The sequence below is a fragment of the Macaca thibetana genome, chromosome 9 (genome assembly GCF_024542745.1).
Source record: "Macaca thibetana thibetana isolate TM-01 chromosome 9, ASM2454274v1, whole genome shotgun sequence".
Classification (NCBI taxonomy): Eukaryota; Metazoa; Chordata; class Mammalia; order Primates; family Cercopithecidae; genus Macaca; species Macaca thibetana.
The window spans coordinates 94,452,647-94,472,793 of NC_065586.1; the positions used below are offsets into that span (position 1 = coordinate 94,452,647).

The following is a 20,147-nucleotide window of genomic DNA, read 5'->3' on the forward strand; positions in this document are numbered from 1 at the left end:
AAAAATTATCTTATTTGAGTAACATCATTCCTGTCATTTAAAGAAGGAGACCGGGAGCGGTGGCTCACGCCTGTAATCCCAGCACTTTGGGAGGCTGAGGCGGGTGGATCACAAGGTCAGGAGTTCGAGACCAGCCTGGCCAACATGGTGAAACCCAGACTCTACTGAAAATACAAAAATTAGCTGGGCGTGGTGGCGGGTGCCTGTAATCCCAGCTACTCAGGAGGCTGAGGCAGGAGAATCACTTGAACCCAGGAGGCAGAGGTTGCAGTAAGCTGAGATTGTGTCACTGCACTCCAGCCTGGGTGACAGAGTGAGACTCTGTCTCAAAAAAAAAAAAAAAAATTAATTAAATAAAAATTAATTAAAAAAATAAGGAGTAAGGCTGGGATATAAATCTTTGCTGTTTCACGATCGTCCTACTCTTTACAGAAAATATGGAGCACCATTCTCTTCGGAGCTACCCTCATTTGTCAGATGCAACTATAGGTTGGCTACTGAGTTTGGCAAAAATCAAAGAAAGCCTTTGGTAAGAATCACTTGCCTAGACTGCATTTAAATTGAGAGTATTGTATTTTTATTTGTAAAATTGTGTGCAGTGTATCTTTTATTTCAATATTTAAAATAAGCATGTGTGTGTCTATATATGTATGTATACACATATATGTATACATATATGCATACGTGTGTATATACGTGTGTGTGTATATATGTATGTGTATACACACACACACACAATCACACATTTTTCCCTGGAGAGGTGACTGTTGAGTATCTACCAGCTCGCAACTGCTCTAGTACATAGGAAAATGAACACATGCCTTCAAAGCTGCATAATGAGTGCCGTCTGCTTTCGGTCCCTGTCATTATCTCTGTAAGCTCTAGCTGGCAATCATGCATTTGGGGCCCTCTGCAAGTGTGAATGGAAGGCACTAAGCAAGAACCACCTGGTCCTGGGCCTTCTTCTTCCCCTAGCACCCAGTAGACTTTGATACTCTTGAGCCCAGGGGTTGGCAAAGTATGGCAGGATCACTGCAGATTCACAAATGTCCCAGAGCTGCAAGGCAATGGGGGCCACTGCCCTCCGCAGACACGCAGTAGGAACTCCAGAACTCAGTTCTGTTTTATCCTAACTGGCCTTTATGAAATGACTGCAGTTTCTTGTGAGGATGGGTGGCCTCAGTGGTAAGGCAGTGGTGAGCAAAACACACGGCACTGTGGGGGAGGTTGGGGGAGGGTGCTGGATTTCACCTGTCTGTTGGCCCAGAGCTCGTTCCAACCCTTAAAACCACAGGCTGAGAATGTGGTGGAAACTAGGTCATTTTGCAGGAGATAGAGGGAAACCCCTGAGCTCACCTAGTCTTCTTGTCATTCTCCATGGACGATCCAAGCCCAGAGAAGGCAAGCATTTGCCCCAGGCCACACAGCAGAGCCAGCCCCAGAATCCCAGGTGCCTGCCTGCCAGATGGAAGGGCTTTCCGCTGCAGCCCCTGCTAGTGTATAAACTTCTGGCGGGTTATGACCGAGGAGAGAGCAGTGGGGCTTGGCAAGGCCTCCCCCTCCCTACCAAGCTCTGAGCAGGGTTGCCTTCCCGCCCCTCAGCTCTGGCCCAGCCTGCTTTACCACTTTACCTGCTCCTATCACCACCGCATCATACTCAGGCTTCAGACCTCCCCCGGCTTCTGTGTGAGCTCGTCTCCAAGCTGGGAAGGGAGAGGCAGCCACAGCCCTGCAGAGACCACTTGCAGCCATTTCTGCCCCAGGCTGGGCCTTGCTAGGCAGGGAGTTAGCTAGAGATTTGCTTTTGTGCTGCCCTAGGCAGGGGGTGGAGCAGGGAGGAAGCAGGAAGAGGAGGAGCTGCAGTCCCCCTCCAGCCCTCCTCCACCGTGCATTCTTGGCCACAGGCCAGCCTCCTGCTGCTGTGCAGCTGTGCTGGGCCATCGGGAGGGGTTGCCTATTAACCAGGCGGTGTCACCTCCAGGATGCAGGGGAATAATGACAAAACTGATAATCCACTGGGGTTCCCATGTCAGGCTGGCACTGTGCTGAACTCTGTAGGCAAAACTCCCCATTTTACAGATGAAGGCACTGAGGCTGCGGGGTTAGGGAGTGGTGGAGACAGAGCGGAGCTCCAAAGGGCCCTCTCCTCCCCTGTGCGGCTCCCTTCTCAGTCAGAACTGAAATGCCTGGGAGGGCAAGTGCTCGTGTCAGACTCTGCTCCGACTCCATGCTGAGTCTGCCAGTGCAGAGTGGTGATGCCTCTACACCCACAGGAGGCGCCCAGGGCAGCCATCTAGTGTCACCACGACCAGGGCCTTCAGACACCGCAAAGGCAGCTGTGTTTGTCGCTGAGGAGCACTGGAGTCCTCTCCTAAATGCTCAAACACACCCCTCAACGAGGGCTTAGGGGCAAGTTCACTGTCTGTAATTCTCTGGGTTTTCTTCTTTTGAAGGCCTGGCCAGTTCTCTTCTTTTGGCACTTTGCCCATTTTCCCAGAATCCCCAAGGATTGGAGGTCACATCGGTCTTTCTGACCCTCCCTTAGGCCTGCCTTGAATGAGGAGCCCCTTCGTTCTCTGCCCATTACTTAGCAGAGTGTTCCCTAGGAGGAGAAGGCCCCTCGCAGCGGAGCGTAGAGTTCCTGCGCTGCTCTGACACGGCAGTGTGAAGGAAACCTGCTGTTGGTAACCAATCTCAGAACTGGGAGAGTATGTGGAGATGATCCTAAGAGGGGGTTCCGAGGACCCCTCCACACACCATGGACAGTTACCCCACATGTCAGCATCTCTGCTAAGATCTGATTCAGGATGTCCACCCCTGTGTTATTTATTATATAGAAAGATCAAGGGGACTGGTTAAACTAGACATATCACATTCAGCCATTGCTAAAAACTAAAGGGAAATAGTAGGCGACAAAAGCAGGTGTCCTGAACACTGGTGGGTTCAGAGGATTGGAGTTTTTTCCTTTATGCTTTTCTGTATTTTCCACAATCCATGCTTTTCATTGCCATTCCATCAGATGATGATAAGGAGGAACACAGATCCAGTCACCTGAGGGGACACTTCCTCACTGCCTCCTTCTCTGGGTTTAGACCAACGAGTGGGTTCGAGCTCCCCCAACGCCTCCCCAAAGCTGTCCCCTGCAAGGGAGAGACCAGTCTACGTGAATTTTGGCCCAAGACTGAAGACACAGAAGGCGCGGCTCCCGTATGCACAGCACAGGGCCATCTGTTCCTGTGCTGCGGTAGACGCTGATTTCTGCCACGCCGCCCTCTCTGGCCCAGCACCAGCCTCCTGGCCTCAGAGGAGCAGATGCTCCCAGTCCCAGGGCTCTCAGGATCTCTTGTCCTTGGGTCCATTCTGGGACAGGAACTTCTCGGTTGGAAGAGAGGGGCTGTACCCCTTGGGTGGTGGTTCTCAATCCAGGGCGCACCACGGAAGCTTTAAAAGACATCAAAACCTGGGCTCCACGGCCGCCAAGCGAATCCATATCTCTGGGCCAGGGCCAGGGGCTTGAGAACCCCAGCCCCAGGGTAGACGCCAGCCGAGCGTGAAGGGGCTGGGACTTAGCAAGGGCTTATCGGCACGACAGAAGGGTCTAGAAGCACAGGCGTGTTGAGCTTCAGTGATAACAATGACCAACATTTATTGAGCACCTACCGCATTGGGTAATCCTCACACCACCCTGGGAGGGAGGTGCCATCGCTTTAAATGTGAGGAATAGAAGAAACTTTCCGGGAGATGCAGACAGGAAGTGGCAGGGCTGGAATTCAGACCCAGGCAAAGGAGCACCTTTTACCTGGGGTAGGAGAGAGCTTGCCGGGTGGGCTCCCTCCCCATCTCCCAGGATAAGGCAGAGGCAGCTCTGGACGAGGAGCTGCTGCCACTTTTGTTTTACGAAGACAAACTGGACCCCTGGGCTTCCCTCTTCCTCCAGAGAGAAGGATCTGGGGCCTTGCACATACCCCACATGGAGGGTGGTCTAGGTGGGGTTTTAGAAACCCTGGGGCCACCCTGGGCATTCTGCCCCATCCTCAGGACGGCCACTGCAGACAGCAGGCTCTTGCCATGGGGAACAGTGGCAAGCAAGAGCAGCTGGAGGACGGGGTGCAAAAGCAGACTGCAGCCACCTTGGCCTAGAGCAGGGGGATACGGGAGGCCTCCCAGAGGCGCCGGGCCAGCTGGCCGGCCTGCTGCACCAGCAGGTCAGTGGGGATGACAGACAGGTGCAGGGCCAGCAGCTCGTAGCACCTGACAGCCTCGGCCGGGCGGTTCTTGCTGTAGTAGCGCAGGAGCTTCCTGGGGAGGAAAGGGAGGACGGGATTCAGGAGCGAGGCTGTGGCCCTCCTCCAGTGCCAGAGGCCTCTCGGGGCCCTCGCGAGCAAATGCCGTGTCCTCGGTCATCTCACTAGGCCCCTGCACGTGGGCCTTGACACCTGCTCCTGTTCCTCACTGACCTAACAGTGCCATCCTGGCTACGAGGCAGCAGTGGGGATGTTCTGGGCCGGGCGCAGACGTTTCCCGTGCTGCCAAGACCATGCCAGCAGGAAGGCGGTAGGAACACAGACGTGCCCTCCACACCCATCCTCCCTCACTGCACACAGGCCCAGCTGGGAAGGTGTTCCCAGTGTGGATTTCTGGGTCCGGGGTAGGGCACTGCTGAAGCAGAAGCCGCTCCCGGCAGAGGCGAGTACTTTTTACCCACACGGGGGCGTCCGTCCCCAGCGGCTCCCGACGCGCCGTCACCTGTAGTAGTCTCCTCCCAGCATGCCAATAGGCACCGAGTCATCGGAGAGGACGGGCACCTCGATCATCTGGAGTTTGTACCCCTGAGGAGGGAGGACAGGGAGGCAGTGGGTGTCAGGGGAGCACATGGGCCCGAGTTAGACGCACCGGGCTCGCAGCCTGGCTTGGCTCTGCCTTGTGCGCTGGGTGCTTGGGAAAATGCCTGGACCTTGGTTTTTCATCTTTGAAGTCGGAATAACAACAGTCGCCTTATGAACATTAGAGACAAAGTATACAAAGTTCCAAGGGCCGGCAGGGTAGCTCTCATTCCCATCAATACCTGGACCTGCACAGGCCACACACACATGCTCAGGAGGGCAACCTGCAGGGCTGTCATTCAGGGTCTTGAAGAGCAGAGCATTCACAAAAGGCCTAAGCCTCTGCTTTGAAAGAACTGGGAATTGCCAGGGTGGGATAAGGTGGGAAGGGAATTAAGATCTGCTGGACGTGCCCTGTGTGCCAGGCACGAACATGGCGATTAGCTGATGCTTGTGTGGGCACCGTGGCCTACCATGCAGGGGGAGTGGACTCCGAAGCGTGCAGGGCTGCCCCCGTGGCACCAGTTGGTCTGTGTGGCTGACATTCAAACCTGGCCTCTCCAGCTCACAGCTCTGCCTCACTGTATCACCCCACGGGGCCACCCAAGCACACAGACTCCTGTCCCTCCCTAGAAGTGAAGGTAAAGGTCACAGGAATTTTCTAGCACTTCTGTTGTACACAAGTCCTGGGCACTTCCAGGGGCACAGAGGAAAGCAGGGAGCCTGCAGGCTGGGGGAGGAGAGCTTGGGCTCCGGCTTCCTCACTTAACAACCTCGGTGGCCCTGGCCATGGTGTCTGATCTCTAGATCGTCTCCATCCATACAATGGGGTCAGGGATCCCTGCCCCAGCCACCGCACAAGGCTGTGAGGGATGACTGAGAGAACAGCGGCGGAGGGCCCCGGTAACCACCCTGCCCTATGGAAAGGGATGGCTGTCACCCTCAGTGAACAAAGAGAGTGCAGGGTGGGTGCAGGGGAAGGCACAGTAGTTCAGCGACCCAGAGACCAAGGGCTGCGAGGGAGGTGGAACGCTCCTGAGAGCTGGAACAACCATTCCTGGTGACAAACGAGATGCAAATAAAAGAGAAACAAGAGGAAAGCAAAGAAAGGGAACAGAGAGGAAGCAAAGAAAGAGACAGAGAGGAGGGAGAGACAGGAGGAGAGGGGCAGGTGGCCACAGACAGTAAGTTCCCCTCACTGGAGCCTACTCTGCAGTAACGGTGAGGCCCAGAGGAAGCAGTGTAGGGCCAGGAGGCCAGGGCCCCGAGCCACACCACCAGTGTCTCCTTGGGTGGCCTGGCTCACTGCTTCAAGCAGGGCCTATGCTCTTGAGTTCAGGGGCCTATGCCACAGGGATGACCGTGTGCCATGCTTGGCATGTGATGCTGGCGACATGGAAGCACTAGCGACAAAGTGTATGATCTGAGTCGCGTTTCCCGCAGTGGGGCGTGTGCTTATCTGCTCACATGTGTGCCTGGATGCCACGTGGACAATGGCAAGAGTTTGCCAGACAGCTGGGCAGAGGGCTCACAAAGCAGTTAAATGCCCACGTGAAATTGTGACCTCTGAGCTCTGGGTCCCAACCTGCTGGGCTTACCAGCAACAAGAAGAGAAGATGAGACAGACAGACAACAATTCAGAAGAAATGAATCCAAGAGTGACAGAGCGGGAAGTGTGTGCGGACTGTCCTCGCCCAGGGACTCGGCCTCACCTACCATGTCATTCTCGAACCACAGGAAGTAGGAGCAGTAGAAATCGCCCTCCTGGAACAGCAGTGTGGTGTAGCCCTTCTGCAGGTATCTGCGCGCCAGCTGGATCAGAGACCAGACCTGGGGAAAAGAGGAGAGTGAGGAGCACCACTCTCTCAGCGTTGGTCTGCCCGGGCAGCTCTCACCTCTGAAGGAAGGAAAGTGCACAGATGAGAAACCCATGAGTGCCAGGGGCCTCTCCTAGTACCTGGGCACTGCCTTGGCCCAGAGCAGAAGGCTCAACAATAAATCATTATTGGATGGATGGACTACCGTCCAGTTAGCGTGGGGGCAAAATATATGTAAAAAAGCTTTGTGTAACTTTACTATACACATAAGCCATACATTAGTGAACTGGGCTGGTGTGGTGGCTTATGCCTATAATCCTAGCACTTTGGAGGCTGAGGTAGGTGGATTGCTTGAGCTCAGGAGTTCAAGACCATCCTGGGTAACATAGCAAAACCTCATCTCTACAAAAAACACACAACAATTAGCTGGGTGTGATAGCACACACCTGTAGTCCCAGCTACTTGGGGGGCTGAGGCGAGAGGATCGCTTGAGCCCAGGAGATTGAGGCTGCAGTGAGCTGTGTTTGTGCCACTGCACTCTAGCCTGGGTGACAAAGTGAGACCCTGTCTCAAAAAATAATAATATTAAAATAAATAAATTAGTGAAATTAGAAAATAGCCAGGGACATCATTAATTAACACAGGAGAACAAGGTGTGGTCTCCTGAATCCATCCTAGTGCCCTTCAGGCTGGGAACTGATGATGGTCCAGGTGAGTGACCCTGTAGGATGTCCTGAGCCAGGGGTGAAGTCCAAATCAGAGCTCACCAAGGGGGCAGATGGAAACCCAGGGCCTGAGAAACCACATGCCTTAGCTCCCCTGGGAATGTCCTCCTGCCTGACGCAGGGACCGTCACCAATGCTGCCAGCGAAGTGCCCCAGGGAAGGCCGTAGGGACAGTGGGCTCTCTCCCACCTCTCAGGGCTGGGAAGAGACTCGAGGAGCCCGCTCCTCCACCCTTAGCGGGAGGGACAGGCGATCTGCTCCAAAATGCATCACTGTGCAATTACTAACTAAATCTGCCATGGATTGATTATACTTTTCAGGAAAGTAATTTGACAACATCCATTAATAACCTTAAAAACATTCCTCCCATCTGACTTAGTAATTCCATTTCTAGGAATTACTATTGGGGACATAATCGGAGATGGGGACACAGATGTATGTAAGGTGTATACTGCAGAATTATTTATAACAGCAAAAGCCTAGAAATAATCTGTGTGTCTAAACATCAGGGAAATGATTCAATAAATTATGTTACATTCACATGATGGACTATTACGGAGCTGCTAAAAATCATGTCTATAAAGAATTAATGGCATGAGGAAATGCATCTGATATAATGTGAAGTGAAAACATGGTAACAAAGTTGCACATACAGAGTGATCTCAACTACAACAAACTGCACAGAAAACCAACAAAAAGAAACGTACCAACATAACCCCGACTGTCTCCAGAATGAGGGGCAAGGACGAAGATGGTGATGACGATGCTGCCAGTAAGTACTGAATGAACTGTATCTGCATTTTGTACCACGTGCTATGCTAAATATTTGACACGTATCCTCTCATGTAATCTTCATAACTCTGTGACATAAATAGCAGTATTTTTTCCTTCTACGGATGAGGAAACTGACACTTGGGCTAAGTACTGCCCAAAACCACATAACTGGTGGAAGATGGGGCTGGGCTTCCAACACATGCCTCTGCCACCCAACTTCCCATCTTCCTATCTTGTTTTAAACATTAGAATAGACTTCACTTGCCCCCCACAGCCCCCCCCCCAAAAAAAGAAAGCGCACACACACACACGTATAGTTTTTTTGGGCAGTGGCAGGGGTCCTCCCCCTACCAAAAATATAACTTTGCCATGAAAACCAGTCAGTTAAATAAGGAGAATAAAAGAATTTCCAGGGAACGCTTCCCTAACAGAAATCACTTTAAGTTCTGATGCCCAATTGATGTACCTTGCCGTTCTCTCCATTCTAGCTCATTCAACAAATACTTGTCGAGCATTTATTTATGCTGGCACTGGCCGTTGCCTCTTCTGGCCTGCTGCCCAGCGCACTCTGCTAGCCCCAGGTATGTGGATCACACCAGGAGGGATTGCCCAATATTGGCTAAGGCGCACCCATCCCCACCCTGGGCCCGAATGGTTACCTTGGTTTTGACAAAGGCAGCCAGCGGCCCCTTGCCTAACTCGGACGAGGTCTTTTCACTGCAGTTGAGGGAAGGCGCCACCATCTGCCCGGTTGTGCGGTCCACGTAGATGAAGTGCACCAAGCCTGGGAAGTCTTCTAGGTAGGTGAAGGTCTGAGTTAAGGTGCTTACCAAGCCAGGAGCTAGGGATGACCTGCCTCTGTCCTCGCCCTGGGCTTCCAGCTGTGCCCAGTCATGGTGGCAGGAGGGCCAGGACTGCTTCTCTCCAGCAGCTTCCATTTCAGCCAAGCCCCCTGTCTCCTTGCTTCCTCAGATCCCCACTACCTCCCAGCTCCCCAGGCCTTGAAAAGCTGTAAGATCCTCAACGCTTGCACAGTTGACATGGGCAGTTCTGGCCCTATAGGAACATGGTTTGCTCACAGTTCATCGCTTTCATGAGGGATGAATTTAAGTCAGACACACGTGAGGCTGGAATGTGAGCACAGCCACTTGGTTCATGAGTGAGCCTAGCTGACCGCCCAACCTATGCACCTCAATGTGACCTTGCTAAACCCTTACACTTCATCATGAGAGTCTGGAAGGCTCCCATTTGGGAGGGGAAGAGATATCCATGGAAGGGCAGCAGCTGGTGGCTAAAGAGGCCCTCTGGCATCCTTTCACCTGCCCACTGAGGACCTGCCTCAGGAGACTGAGGGCTGGACACTTCAGAGATGATATGGGAAAAGCTGTTTTACATCAAGTTCCATGGAAAATCAGTATTCAATGAAATTAGTGTTCCATAATAAAAGGGTCAAACAGTCTTAGGAATGGTTTTTGAAACAGGGATAAACATTTACTGTAGGCCTTCTCGGAGCTTTTCCATGCCACTGTCCACTGTGATGATCTAAGAAGGACATGGCTCTTTCAACCCAACTAGACCACAGGAACCCACCCCCGTCTCCACCCCTTGTGGAATACCTATTACTATTTTGCCAGCTGGCAACACTGACACAAAGAGTCTTTATGGCTTTTGTGAATTAACTTTGGGACAGGAGGAATTCCTGTAATTTCAGCTTGGAATGTTCCTACAGACAAGGCACACGGGTCACTATGTCCTATTGTTTTCCTTCAGAGAGGTGGTGAGCAGCTGAGGGGTGGAAAATACATTCCCCTTCCCTGGGGCCCACAGTCCTTCTAGGGAGCAGGTGTGGAGGCAGAAGACCCGAGAGGCTTGTTGGGCTGGCTGGAGCCCCGGCGTCAGGATATGACACCATGGTGATGTTCCTCCTGCTCTTCACCAGCAAGAAGTCCTTCCAGTCCGTCAGCTTCTCCCTGCCGAGGGAAGCTTGGGCTGCATGGAGGAAGTACGGGCCCCAGACCCTGCCCTTGCCATCCAGGGGGCCGCACCGCACTTACCGCATGAGCCTCTGCACTTGGTCCTGCAGGTGCTGAGGCAGGTGTGGGCCTCCCCTGTTGGGGGCTGTGGTCAGGAAGTTCAGCCGGTAGATGGCGCAGAGCTGCCGCTTCAGCTTCCCACATGCCTGGAGCAGCCTGGGCATGAGAGAGGAGAGCATCACAGCAGAAGGGACGTAGGGGAGCCCCTCGCCCCATGTGGACCACCTCGTTCCTGCACCCAGGACAGAGAGACCTGGGGACCCCCTCGCCCCGTGTAGATCAACCTGCTCTTGTACCCAGGAGAGACAGACAGACAGACAGACCTAGGAGAGCCCCTCGCCCCATGTGGACCTCCCTTTTCCTGCACCCAGGACAGACAGACCTAGGGGAGCCCCTCGCCCCTGTGTGGCCCACCCCACTCCTGTACCCAGGACAGACAGACCTAGGAAAACCCCTCGCCCCGTGTGGCCCACCGCACTCCTACACCCAGGACAGACAGACCTGGAGAACCTCTTGCCCCTATGTGGACCACCCCATTCCTGCAGGACTGACAGACCGACCTAGGGGAGCCCCTCACCCCATGTGGACCACCCCACTCCTGTACCCAGGACAGACTTAGGAGAACCCCTCTCCCCATGTGGACCAACTGACTCCTGCACCCAGGACGGACAGACAGACCTAGGAGAGCCCCTCGCCCCATGTGGACCTCCCTGTTCCTGCACCGAGGACAGACAGACCTAGGGGAGCCCCTTGCCCCGTGCGGACCACCCTGCTCCTGCACCCAGGACGGACCGACCTGGGAAGCCCCTCATTCCTAGGCGGACCACCTGCTCCTGCACCTGGGACAGACAGATGGAAAGACCTAAGGGAGCAGCCACAGCTGATCAGGCAATAGGAAGGAGCTTCCCAGCTTCTCTACATGGTGTGCCACATATGTGGGAAGAAATCTCCTTTCTTGAAATTATTTTGATGATAAACGACGTGCAGTGGTGGAGGAGATGCGGTCTCCCAGGGAACAGTCTGCCTGGGCACATGACCCACCCCTTGTCCTGAGGCCCACCACTTACTCGGAGGAGGATCCGGGCTCACTTTTGGAGAAAGCCTTGGCCTTAAACTCCAGCCAGGTGCTCTGTAAGGAAGACAGGTGGCAGGTTTGCATCCCCACCATGTTTCCAGTGAGGTCCAGGCCAAAGTCCTTCCCAGATCAGGCTCTGAGAGGGCACAGGGCCCCCAGACAAATCTGCCCATCTGGCCAATGCAGGCTACCCTGGCAGGCCCCACCAGCCCCCTGCAGACTTCAGTGTGCCATGTTCTGGTCACTCAGCAGTGTTTATTTAAAGGGCAGTTTCCAGGGGCTCACTGTCTGATGGGCACAGGCACGTACAGTAGCGCCCTCACAGTGACCAGGCCAGCCCCTCAGGGTTGGGGGGCACACATAGGGCAGGGGCTGGGGTGTGCAGAGAAGGTGCTGCTGCAGGAGCTGGGAGGGCATGGGGTGGGCATGGGGTAGCCATGCAGGGGGCGGCCCCACAGGATCTCTATAAAGCAGAAGAACTTGGTGTTCTAATGAAAGTGCTCCTTAGGACGCCCTGAGGCACTGCAGGATGCGGCACTGCCTCTGCCTCCGTGAAGAGGAACCTGGGTCTGGGGCATCAGCTGCTTGCTCTGCCTCCTCCAGCCAATCCTGCAGCCTTCAGACTGACAGGCACTCCAGCCACAATGGGTCTCAGCTCCTCAAACACCCAGGCACCGCCACTGCTTAAATCCAGTGTCAACCCCCACCCACCCCACTGCCGTCCAGGCCCTGATCTGGGCTTTGTCAGAGCATGGGGTGATGGCCTGTTTCTACTGCCGTTTCTACTGTTTCTACTGCCTGTTTCTACACGTTCTCGTGTGTCTCCTGGTCTCAGTTCCCCACCTGGGCCCTAAGCTTGCTGCGGGTAGGGTGGGGCCATGACCTGCACATCCCCGTGTTGCCCTGCGAGCCCGGGTGCATGGCCCTGCTGCAGGAGGAAGCCCGTGACGGGCAGATCCCTGGCCTGCACTTGCTCACTGCATCCAGGCTCTGGCTCCACTGCTCACGAGCCGCATAATCTTGGCCAAGCTAAAACTTATCTAAGCCTTAGTTTCCACACCTAAAAAAGGGGAATTATAATTCATGTTCTGCCAAACACACATAAAAAGATTCTGAAAACCTAAAAAGCAGCTAAGTTTTCGTTATCATTTCATAATAGGGAAAACAAGGATCGTAGGCCCGGTGGAGGTGCAGCCTGGACAGGAACCCAGGCCTGCTGGCCCCTCAGCTGCGGTGGACCCGATGGACCCTGCTGCCAGCCGTGCCCCTTCCTCAGGTGGGGAGGACTGGAACTTGGGTCTCACCTGAATCTCCTGTGCCCCTCGATTCTTGACAAACTTGTCCATCCTCTGGCGCAGGTCTCCCACAAGGGGCTGGGAGCGCAGGGAGGCCCCAGCCTCCGGCCCTTCCTTCAGCTTCTTCTCCAGCATGGCGAAGCCATCCATCAGCTGGGACAGGACCAGGGCCAGAGGCGCGCTGGGGCTCTGAGGGAAAGGGCCGAGAGGCGAGTGAACGGGGCTGCCCCTGGGGAAGCCGTGCCAGCCCCAAGCGTCACCAGGGCAGGGTGAGGGGCTGTCCTACCCTGGTCAGGAGCACCAGGTTGATGCCCGGCCACAGGGGCAGGCAGTACATGGTGTGGGGCACTAGGGGGCAGTAGCTTTCCTTCACGTTGGCATCCAGGAAGATCCTTCTGGGGCTGGATGGCGCAGGGCAGTGGGGAACCAGCGTTTGGAGGGTGTCCTCCGCTATCTACAGAGGAAGAAGAGTTGCAGTGAGAGGTGGGATCCCTAAGTCGGACCCACCCATTGCTGCCCTATCTGTGAACCATAAGAAATAAACATTTTTAGCTCTAAGAAACTCCGGTTTTTAAATCCCTGCACTCTGCTGAACCTGTCCTCGCAGCTCCAGTTCCGCTGTTGCCCCTCTCAGCTGCTTCTGGGCCTTTCTGCCCAGAGTCCGGCCCGGATGCCAAGCAGGGCAGTGGGCAGGGGCAGAGGGGCTGGGTGGTGGCACAGAGAGGACCGAGAAGGCAGGGAAACACACTCGTGGATGGGGAGTGCGCATTTTCAACAGACGGAGGTACTAACGTTCAACATTGTATCATTTCAATCATCCTCAGAACATCCCAACAGCCACTCAAATTGGGGAAACTGAGGCATAAAGTGACCAAATGAGCAAGGCTCCAGCCTTACAGACGGATCTGAGTAAGAAAGCCTTTAGTTCTAAAAATTATAGAATTAAGGAAATCACGAGAGATGCCACAAAAATTCCTCTTCAGTATTATATATAACAGCAAACACTGGACACAATGATGCGATTGTCCCGGGCATTTGTTACATAAATAACATATGCATGTGATGGACTCCCAGATAATCATTACAAACCACACTGTGAGACTGCTTAGGAAACGGAAGAATTTTAAATACAAAAGTATAATGAAGCATGTTAGCATCCAAATCTGATTTTAAAAATACACACATGTACATATGTAGTGTGTGTGTGTGTGTGTGCGCGTGCGTGTAAAGTCACAGGAAAAAAAACTAGAAAGAAATACCCAAAGATGTTAATCTCATTTTGAGGACAGAATTCAGAGTAATTTTCATTCCGTTTTTTAGAGTTTACTTTTGTATTTCCCAATCTTTCTACAATAAATATACACGCTCACTTAAAAAAAAATCAAACATTCTATTGGACTTTCACTCCCAAGAACAGTGGAGCTGAGGGACAGCACCTGGGGGAGGGGAGGGGCAAGTTCACCAGCCCTCACAGCCTGTCCCTGGACCCTGCCTCTGCGCTGAGCTCTGGCACCAGGACAGGCACCTGTACTGACCAGCCCTGGGGTGGGCCGGAGGAGGGCTGCCATGGGTAGAGTGACCCTGGAGGCGGAACCCTCAGAGCCCCCAACACTTACTGCGGCATCTCAGATCAGCTGGCGCCCAGGCAGACACCGGAGAAACTCACCTGAAGGGCTTCCATGGGTGGGGTGCTCCCCTCCAGCCAGATGGTGCTACCTGCAGGCCACAGGTAATAACATAACGATATAAGTATCATGAGATATAAGCAACGGCTCAACAGCACGGGGTAGGGGGCCCAGGTGTCCCCCACAACCTCCGCCCTTGGCTGCCAGCTCCACGTAGGGGTGGCAATGTGGCTGGGCAACACCCCTTCATCCCAAGTTGGCAGGCACAAGGTGAACTCTGCAGTACCCGGGCTGAGGTGGCCCGGGCCTGGCAGAGAAGCTGACCCTCCCTTGCTCCCTAATCCCCTCCTTGTTCTGTCCCCTGTATTCCTTCAGACTTCAACCCGCCCCTCAGGAGTCAGCACACACAGTCCACCTTTGCGCACTCATTAGTCAACCAGCAAGCTCTTACTGAGCGCCTACTGTGTGCTGGGAATTGAGGTGGATTTCCTTCCGAATATAGCGCACAAAAACCTACTGAATCCACCATATACCTGAAATATTATGTGTCTGTAATAATACTGTTACCTCTTATATTTCATTGCAAACAACCCTCATTTATAATCATGTTCCTCTGGGGGAAGTGTGTTCCTAGTCTTAAACACCTAATTTACAAATGGATGAGTGCAACCCAAGCCATTTGTAAGTTGTGAGTTCTGTGCACGGTAGAACATTATTTTTTACAGTTCTGAGGCATAAAAAACCACTGTCGAGAGAGAGGGACTGGGAGGAGGACAGTTATGAATGACGAAGAGGAACTTGGGAGATTACCCAGAAGCACTGCTTCTCAACAGGTCTCAGGCTCACCGAGAGCTCAGGGAATCTGAAGATAGCTAGGAACCCTCACCCCAGGAACTGCACAGGCATAGACGAGTTTGCACACAGTCTCAGGGGGTCCTAGGCTTCTAGCCAGTCCAAGGACCTAAAGTTAAGAGCATCTAACCCAGTAGTTGTCAACCTTGGCTACACATGACAATCATTTGGGGACCTTTACAAAATCCTGACGCCCAGGTCAACTGAGTCAGCATCTCTGGGTATAGGCTCAGCTTGAATGATTGTTAAAGATCCAAAGGTGAGTTCAATATGCAGCCAGGGGGCAAAGCATGCTGTAACCTAAATCTGCGCACAGTAATGGTTTGCACCTGAGGCACATTGGACTCACCTGGGAAAATTTCCTAGAGGTATTCACACCTGGGTCCCAGGCCCACAGACTGTAACTTAATTGGGCTGGTTGAAGCTGCCCGGTGATTCCAATGTACCAGGGTTGGGAGCCACTGGTTAAAAGAAGCCACATAATAAATTCCTTTCAAATCCTAGTCCCCAACAAGTTTCTCCTCCTGAAACCCTGGCCTTCTTTCTTCCATCAGATGATGTGGATGGACCACAGGATCCTTTTTTTTTTACCTAAGAACTTCAGAAATAAATATAATGCTCATTCATAGTGACCACAACAATCTGGATTTTGGTTTATCTACTTCTCTAAGCAAGGTTGTCTATTTTTTTTGTAACATTTTGAATATTTGTAGTTTTGTTTTTGTTTTTGTTTTTGTTTTTTTTGAGACAGAGTCTTGCTCTGTCGCCCAGGCTGGAGTGCAGTGGCATGATCTCGGCTCACCGCAACCTCCACCTCCCGGGTTCAAGTGATTCTCCTGCCTCAGCCTCCTGAATAGCTGGGATTACAGGCACCTGTCACTGTGCCTGGCTAATTTTTGTACTTTTAGTAGACACGGGGTTTCGCCATGTGGGCCAGGCTGGTCTCGAACTCCTGACCTCAAGTGATCTACCCGCCTTGGCCTCCCAAAGTGCTGGGATTACAGGCGTGAGCCACCACACCTGACCCATTTTGAATATTTATAGTTTTTTTTATTGTTTACCCACATACTTTGGAGAAACAGGTAAAGTATAAACTACAGAGGCTGAATATTTATATTTTAGAATGTATTGAAATGAGGTGATTATTACTTAATTTAACTTAATTTTTAATTACAAAAAAGAAAGATGAGTCTGAGAATGCATGTGCAAAAGTTTTAAACGATGACAATCAACTTGTCATCAACAGCATTAGGGATCAGTGGAGTGGTCTTAACAGTCCTTGAGTTCAGGCTGGAGCTGGCAGGGAAGATGGGGAGCCGCAGACAGCGCCCTGGGTTCTAGGAACACAGGTACCTGCACTCATGTCTTAGGAGACACGGGGTCCACTGAAGCCTAAGACAAACGTCCTGGGCTGCTGATTGCTACTGCCGCAGGCAGCTAGCTATTGTTTCCTCCTGCTTTCCTCCAGGCCTCACCTGAGCTCTGATCACCAGGGGAAGGAGCTGGTGTGAAGTACTCCTCAGGGAGGGAGAAGCTGTCTGTCTCCTGGAATGAAGAAGGTGGCTCAGGTTGAGAGGCTCTCCCAGCTGGCTCAACCCTGTCCCTGCTCTCCCGGGAGGGGCAGGAAAGGCCTGGTCGCCTGCAGAGGCCAATCCCCTCCTGCCCCTGACTCCACAAAGTGCACAGCACACACCGTCTCTGCAGAGCTCCCCCTGGTTGGGCCTGTGGAGTGAGGGCTCCACGCCTGCTGCACGGGGATGTTCTGGCTGCTCCGGGCCCTCCGTGGGGAAGGCTGTGCAGGGCAGGGGAGAGGCTGGTTAGCTCCTATCTGACCTGGCTCCCTCCACCCCTTCTGCCTCCCAGCGCTTCACAGAGAAGCCCCCACCCCTCCACCCGTTCCAGGTGCTGTCCTGGGTGTGCGGTCCTCAGACTTCCCAGGGATTTGATTCTAGGCGGTCTGTTCTGTGGAAATTCCAGAAATTCCAACACACTGGTATCCAACCCACCACTTCCCCTGGTGATGAGGTCAACAGCGATGGTGGTGGCTAACACTCACTGAGCATTCACTATGCCCCAGGCGGTGCCGGGTTCCGTGGGAACCGTGCCTTTTGTCCCCTCCAAAAACTCCTGAGAGGTAGATGCTTTGTTATTCCCATTGCACAGATAAGGGCATTGAGGCTCTGGGGGTGCAAGTACGAGCTCAGCTCACACAGCCAGGTGGTGAAGCTGGGTTTCAAACCATGGCTGACTTGAAAAATCTGCACTTTGAACCCACTGGACCATGTGCACTCCAGAATTCCCCTTACATCTGAAAGCAGTGGGAAAGAAGTCACGCCCAACCACACACCCAGAATTGTGACTTAGATAACATGGAGTCCCCAGGGGGAGTCCCCCACCACTCTCCAGGCAGGTTTTCTGAACCACCTCCCCAAGGCCTCCCTCTGCCCAGAGAGCTGCCCTGAGACCTGAGTGTCATCCTCCACTGTGCTCTCGCTGGGGTAGAGGTCCTGAACCAGGAGGATGAGGACGAGCAGGTCGGCCGGGCGCAGGGAGCTGGCACTGTGGCTGCAGACATAGGAGCACAGCCACCCATCAGCACGTGCCCAGCAGGAGATGGGGCAGGCAGGTTAAAGGAGTGTGGAGCCTGGCCCCTGCCCTCAAGGAGCAATGTACTTAATCCTTTCTGGAGACGGGCAAGGCACAAACACAATTAATTAACTCATCAAATTTTAAAGTAAAACTTAGTTGTATAGAACAAAGAAAAGAAAATGATTTAGCAGTGGGAAAGCACCAGGGACTAAGAACAACATAAAAGGAAGTTCTAGGTTGAGACTATAAGACAGTTTTCCAGGAAGGAATGACATAGAGAAATGAGTGAGCTGAAAAGGGTTGAAGAATCAAATCTGGGAAGGTTTCAGGCTTCATGGAGGAGGTGATTCTTGGCTGGGCAGGTGGTGCTTTTCAGGCAGAGGGAATAAGGGGAGTGGGGAGGCCAGGGAGACTTTAGCCACCACACGCCGGACCTTGAGCTCACCTAGAGTAGAATGCCAGCAGCTTGGAATGCACGAGCAGGAAGGCATGCAGGGCCTCCTCGCCGCCCCGCTCTGAGCTGGTGTTGACAGCCTGGATGACGTGCCGCTCCAGTGCCTCTATGCACAGCTCACAGAGCTGGGGGTGAATCAGCCGCTCCAGGGCCTGGCCAGGGCAGGCAGGGAGAGAAAGCTGTACCACCAACCACCTTGCTCCACTCCAGGCCCTGGGCTAGTGGGGACATTCACTGTCCACACTGAGCTTGGACTCTGCACCAGATACTTGGAAACAGGGGGACTAAGACCCACCAGGTCCCAGCCTTCCTGAGGCTTACTGTCTGGTCACTAGACTAGTGGATGAGGCAAGGCAATATACAAGGAAATAAAGTTAAGTGCCATTTGTAAATAAGCACCAAGTACAAAATACACAGCACTGGGCTAGAGAGAAATAGCAGCGACCTCCTTGGGTAGGGTGTCCAAAGAAATGTCCCTGAATTAGGTCACCTTTAAACTAATATCTAAACAACCGGATGGCCCACCAGAGAAAGAGGGAGAGAGAGAACACTGCAAGTCAAGGAAACGGCATATTCAGAGGCTCTGAGGAGGGGAGAGAGTTTGGAATGGTGCTGTCCAACAGAAATAAAATGTAGGCCCTATGCATAATTTAAATTTTTCCAGTGACCACATTAAAAAAGTAAAGAGAAACAGTTGACATTAATTTTAATGACATATTTCATTTTACTCAATATATCCAAAATACTATCACCACATGATACAAAAGCCTTATTAATGGAATGTTTTACATTCTTTTTTGTGCTAAGTTACCAAAATCTGGAATATATTTCACATGCATAGCGTAACTCAATTTGCACTAGCTGTATTTCAAATGTTCAACAGCCACATGTAGCTAATGACTATCATACTGGACAGATCTAAATACAGAGTTTTCCTGAAACTTAAAGAAGTTTCATGTGACTAGCACTCAGTAAGTGTGGACAAGAGAGGCATGAGATGAAGCTGGAGTGAGATAGGCAGCGATAGATCACACAGGGCCTGGTAGGCTTGGGAAGGAGTTTGGATTTTATACTAATGGCATTAGGTAACCTCCTACAAGAAGTCTTTCCTAATGTCCCAGAAAGAGTTAACCATTCCATCTCTTGTGCCACCATGGCTTTTGATGAAAAACCTAATATGGCACCCAGGATTCTTTATTATATCTTTTAGTATACACATGGCTGATTTCCCCTCAAGGGCAGTGAATGTGTCTTTATTCACCTCTTTATTCCCATGGCCTGGCACACTTCTTAGCATATAATAGGTACTATATGTTTATTGGAAAAGTGAATGAGTGGGGGTGTGAGAATCAATTCCTTCAGATCTATTTTCCAGCTCATTAATTCTCCCTCTAGCTATGTCTCATCTGCTATTTAACACATCCCTTGAGTTTTTCATTTTAACAACTACATTTTTATTTCTAAAATATTTGTATGGGTTCTTTTTCAAAGGCAATATACAAGGCCAATTGTCTGGCCAATTTAGAGTTTCTTCTTATCTCATTTTGTGATTCTACACTTCATATCTTTAAACATTTCATAGTTATTTTATATTCTATACTTAATAGTTTCAATGCATCAAGTGCCTTGGGATATAAATCTGCTGGTAATTGATTTTCCTGACTCTCCCTCATGGTGGCTTATTTTCTTCTATATCTGATTTTCTTCAGTTGTGAGTTCACATTTGTTTGATTGGTACCTTTCCTGCTTTAGCAGTGGTTTTCAAAGTGTGGTTCCTGGAACAGCACAATAAACAAACAGCACCTGGGAATTTTTTAGAAATGCAAGTTCTAGGGCCAGGCATGGTGGCTCACACCTGTAATCCCAGCACTTTGGGAGGCTGAAGTGGGCAGATCATGAGGTCAGGAGTTCCAGACCAGCCTGACCAACATAGTGAAACCCCATCTCTACTAAAAACACAAAAATTAGCCAGGTGTGGTGGCACGTGCCTGTAATCCCAGCTACTCAGGAGGCTAAGGCAGGAGAATCGCTTGAACCTGGGAGGCGGAGGTCACAGTGAGCCAAGATCGCTCCACTGCACTCTAC

At 52.1% G+C, this 20,147-nt stretch overlaps 2 protein-coding genes across 13 annotated transcripts in view; both read right to left on the reverse strand.

The window, feature by feature from the left end:
- Window positions 1-2,520, reverse strand: part of PYROXD2 (pyridine nucleotide-disulphide oxidoreductase domain 2) — a 33,846-nt gene extending 31,326 nt beyond the window's left edge. For all 3 annotated transcript variants that reach the window (XM_050805691.1, XM_050805692.1, XM_050805690.1), the window contains exon 1: window positions 1,632-2,520. In XM_050805691.1, coding sequence (XP_050661648.1) covers window positions 1,632-1,941 — 310 coding nt within the window. In that variant the 5' untranslated portion in view covers window positions 1,942-2,520. The remainder of the gene's footprint in view (window positions 1-1,631) is intronic.
- A 1,099-nt stretch (window positions 2,521-3,619) lies between these two features.
- Window positions 3,620-20,147, reverse strand: part of HPS1 (HPS1 biogenesis of lysosomal organelles complex 3 subunit 1) — a 30,602-nt gene continuing 14,074 nt past the window's right edge. For 6 of the 10 annotated variants that reach the window (XM_050805696.1, XM_050805698.1, XM_050805695.1 and 3 more), the window contains 14 exons: window positions 18,054-18,214; window positions 17,485-17,584; window positions 16,713-16,811; window positions 16,495-16,564; window positions 14,209-14,258; window positions 12,829-12,996; window positions 12,552-12,731; window positions 11,240-11,301; window positions 10,194-10,328; window positions 10,044-10,109; window positions 8,799-8,943; window positions 6,540-6,653; window positions 4,747-4,829; window positions 3,620-4,299 (listed from right to left, as the gene is read on the reverse strand). In XM_050805696.1, coding sequence (XP_050661653.1) covers window positions 4,137-4,299; window positions 4,747-4,829; window positions 6,540-6,653; window positions 8,799-8,943; window positions 10,044-10,109; window positions 10,194-10,328; window positions 11,240-11,301; window positions 12,552-12,731; window positions 12,829-12,996; window positions 14,209-14,258; window positions 16,495-16,564; window positions 16,713-16,811; window positions 17,485-17,584; window positions 18,054-18,214 — 1,596 coding nt within the window. In that variant the 3' untranslated portion in view covers window positions 3,620-4,136. Of the gene's footprint in view, window positions 4,300-4,746; window positions 4,830-6,539; window positions 6,654-8,101; window positions 8,226-8,798; window positions 8,944-10,043; window positions 10,110-10,193; window positions 10,329-11,239; window positions 11,302-12,551; window positions 12,732-12,828; window positions 12,997-14,208; window positions 14,259-15,368; window positions 16,143-16,494; window positions 16,565-16,712; window positions 16,812-17,484; window positions 17,585-18,053; window positions 18,215-20,147 lie in introns of those variants that run through there. The other 4 variants (XM_050805699.1, XM_050805704.1, XM_050805701.1 and 1 more) reach the window with 4 other exon arrangements.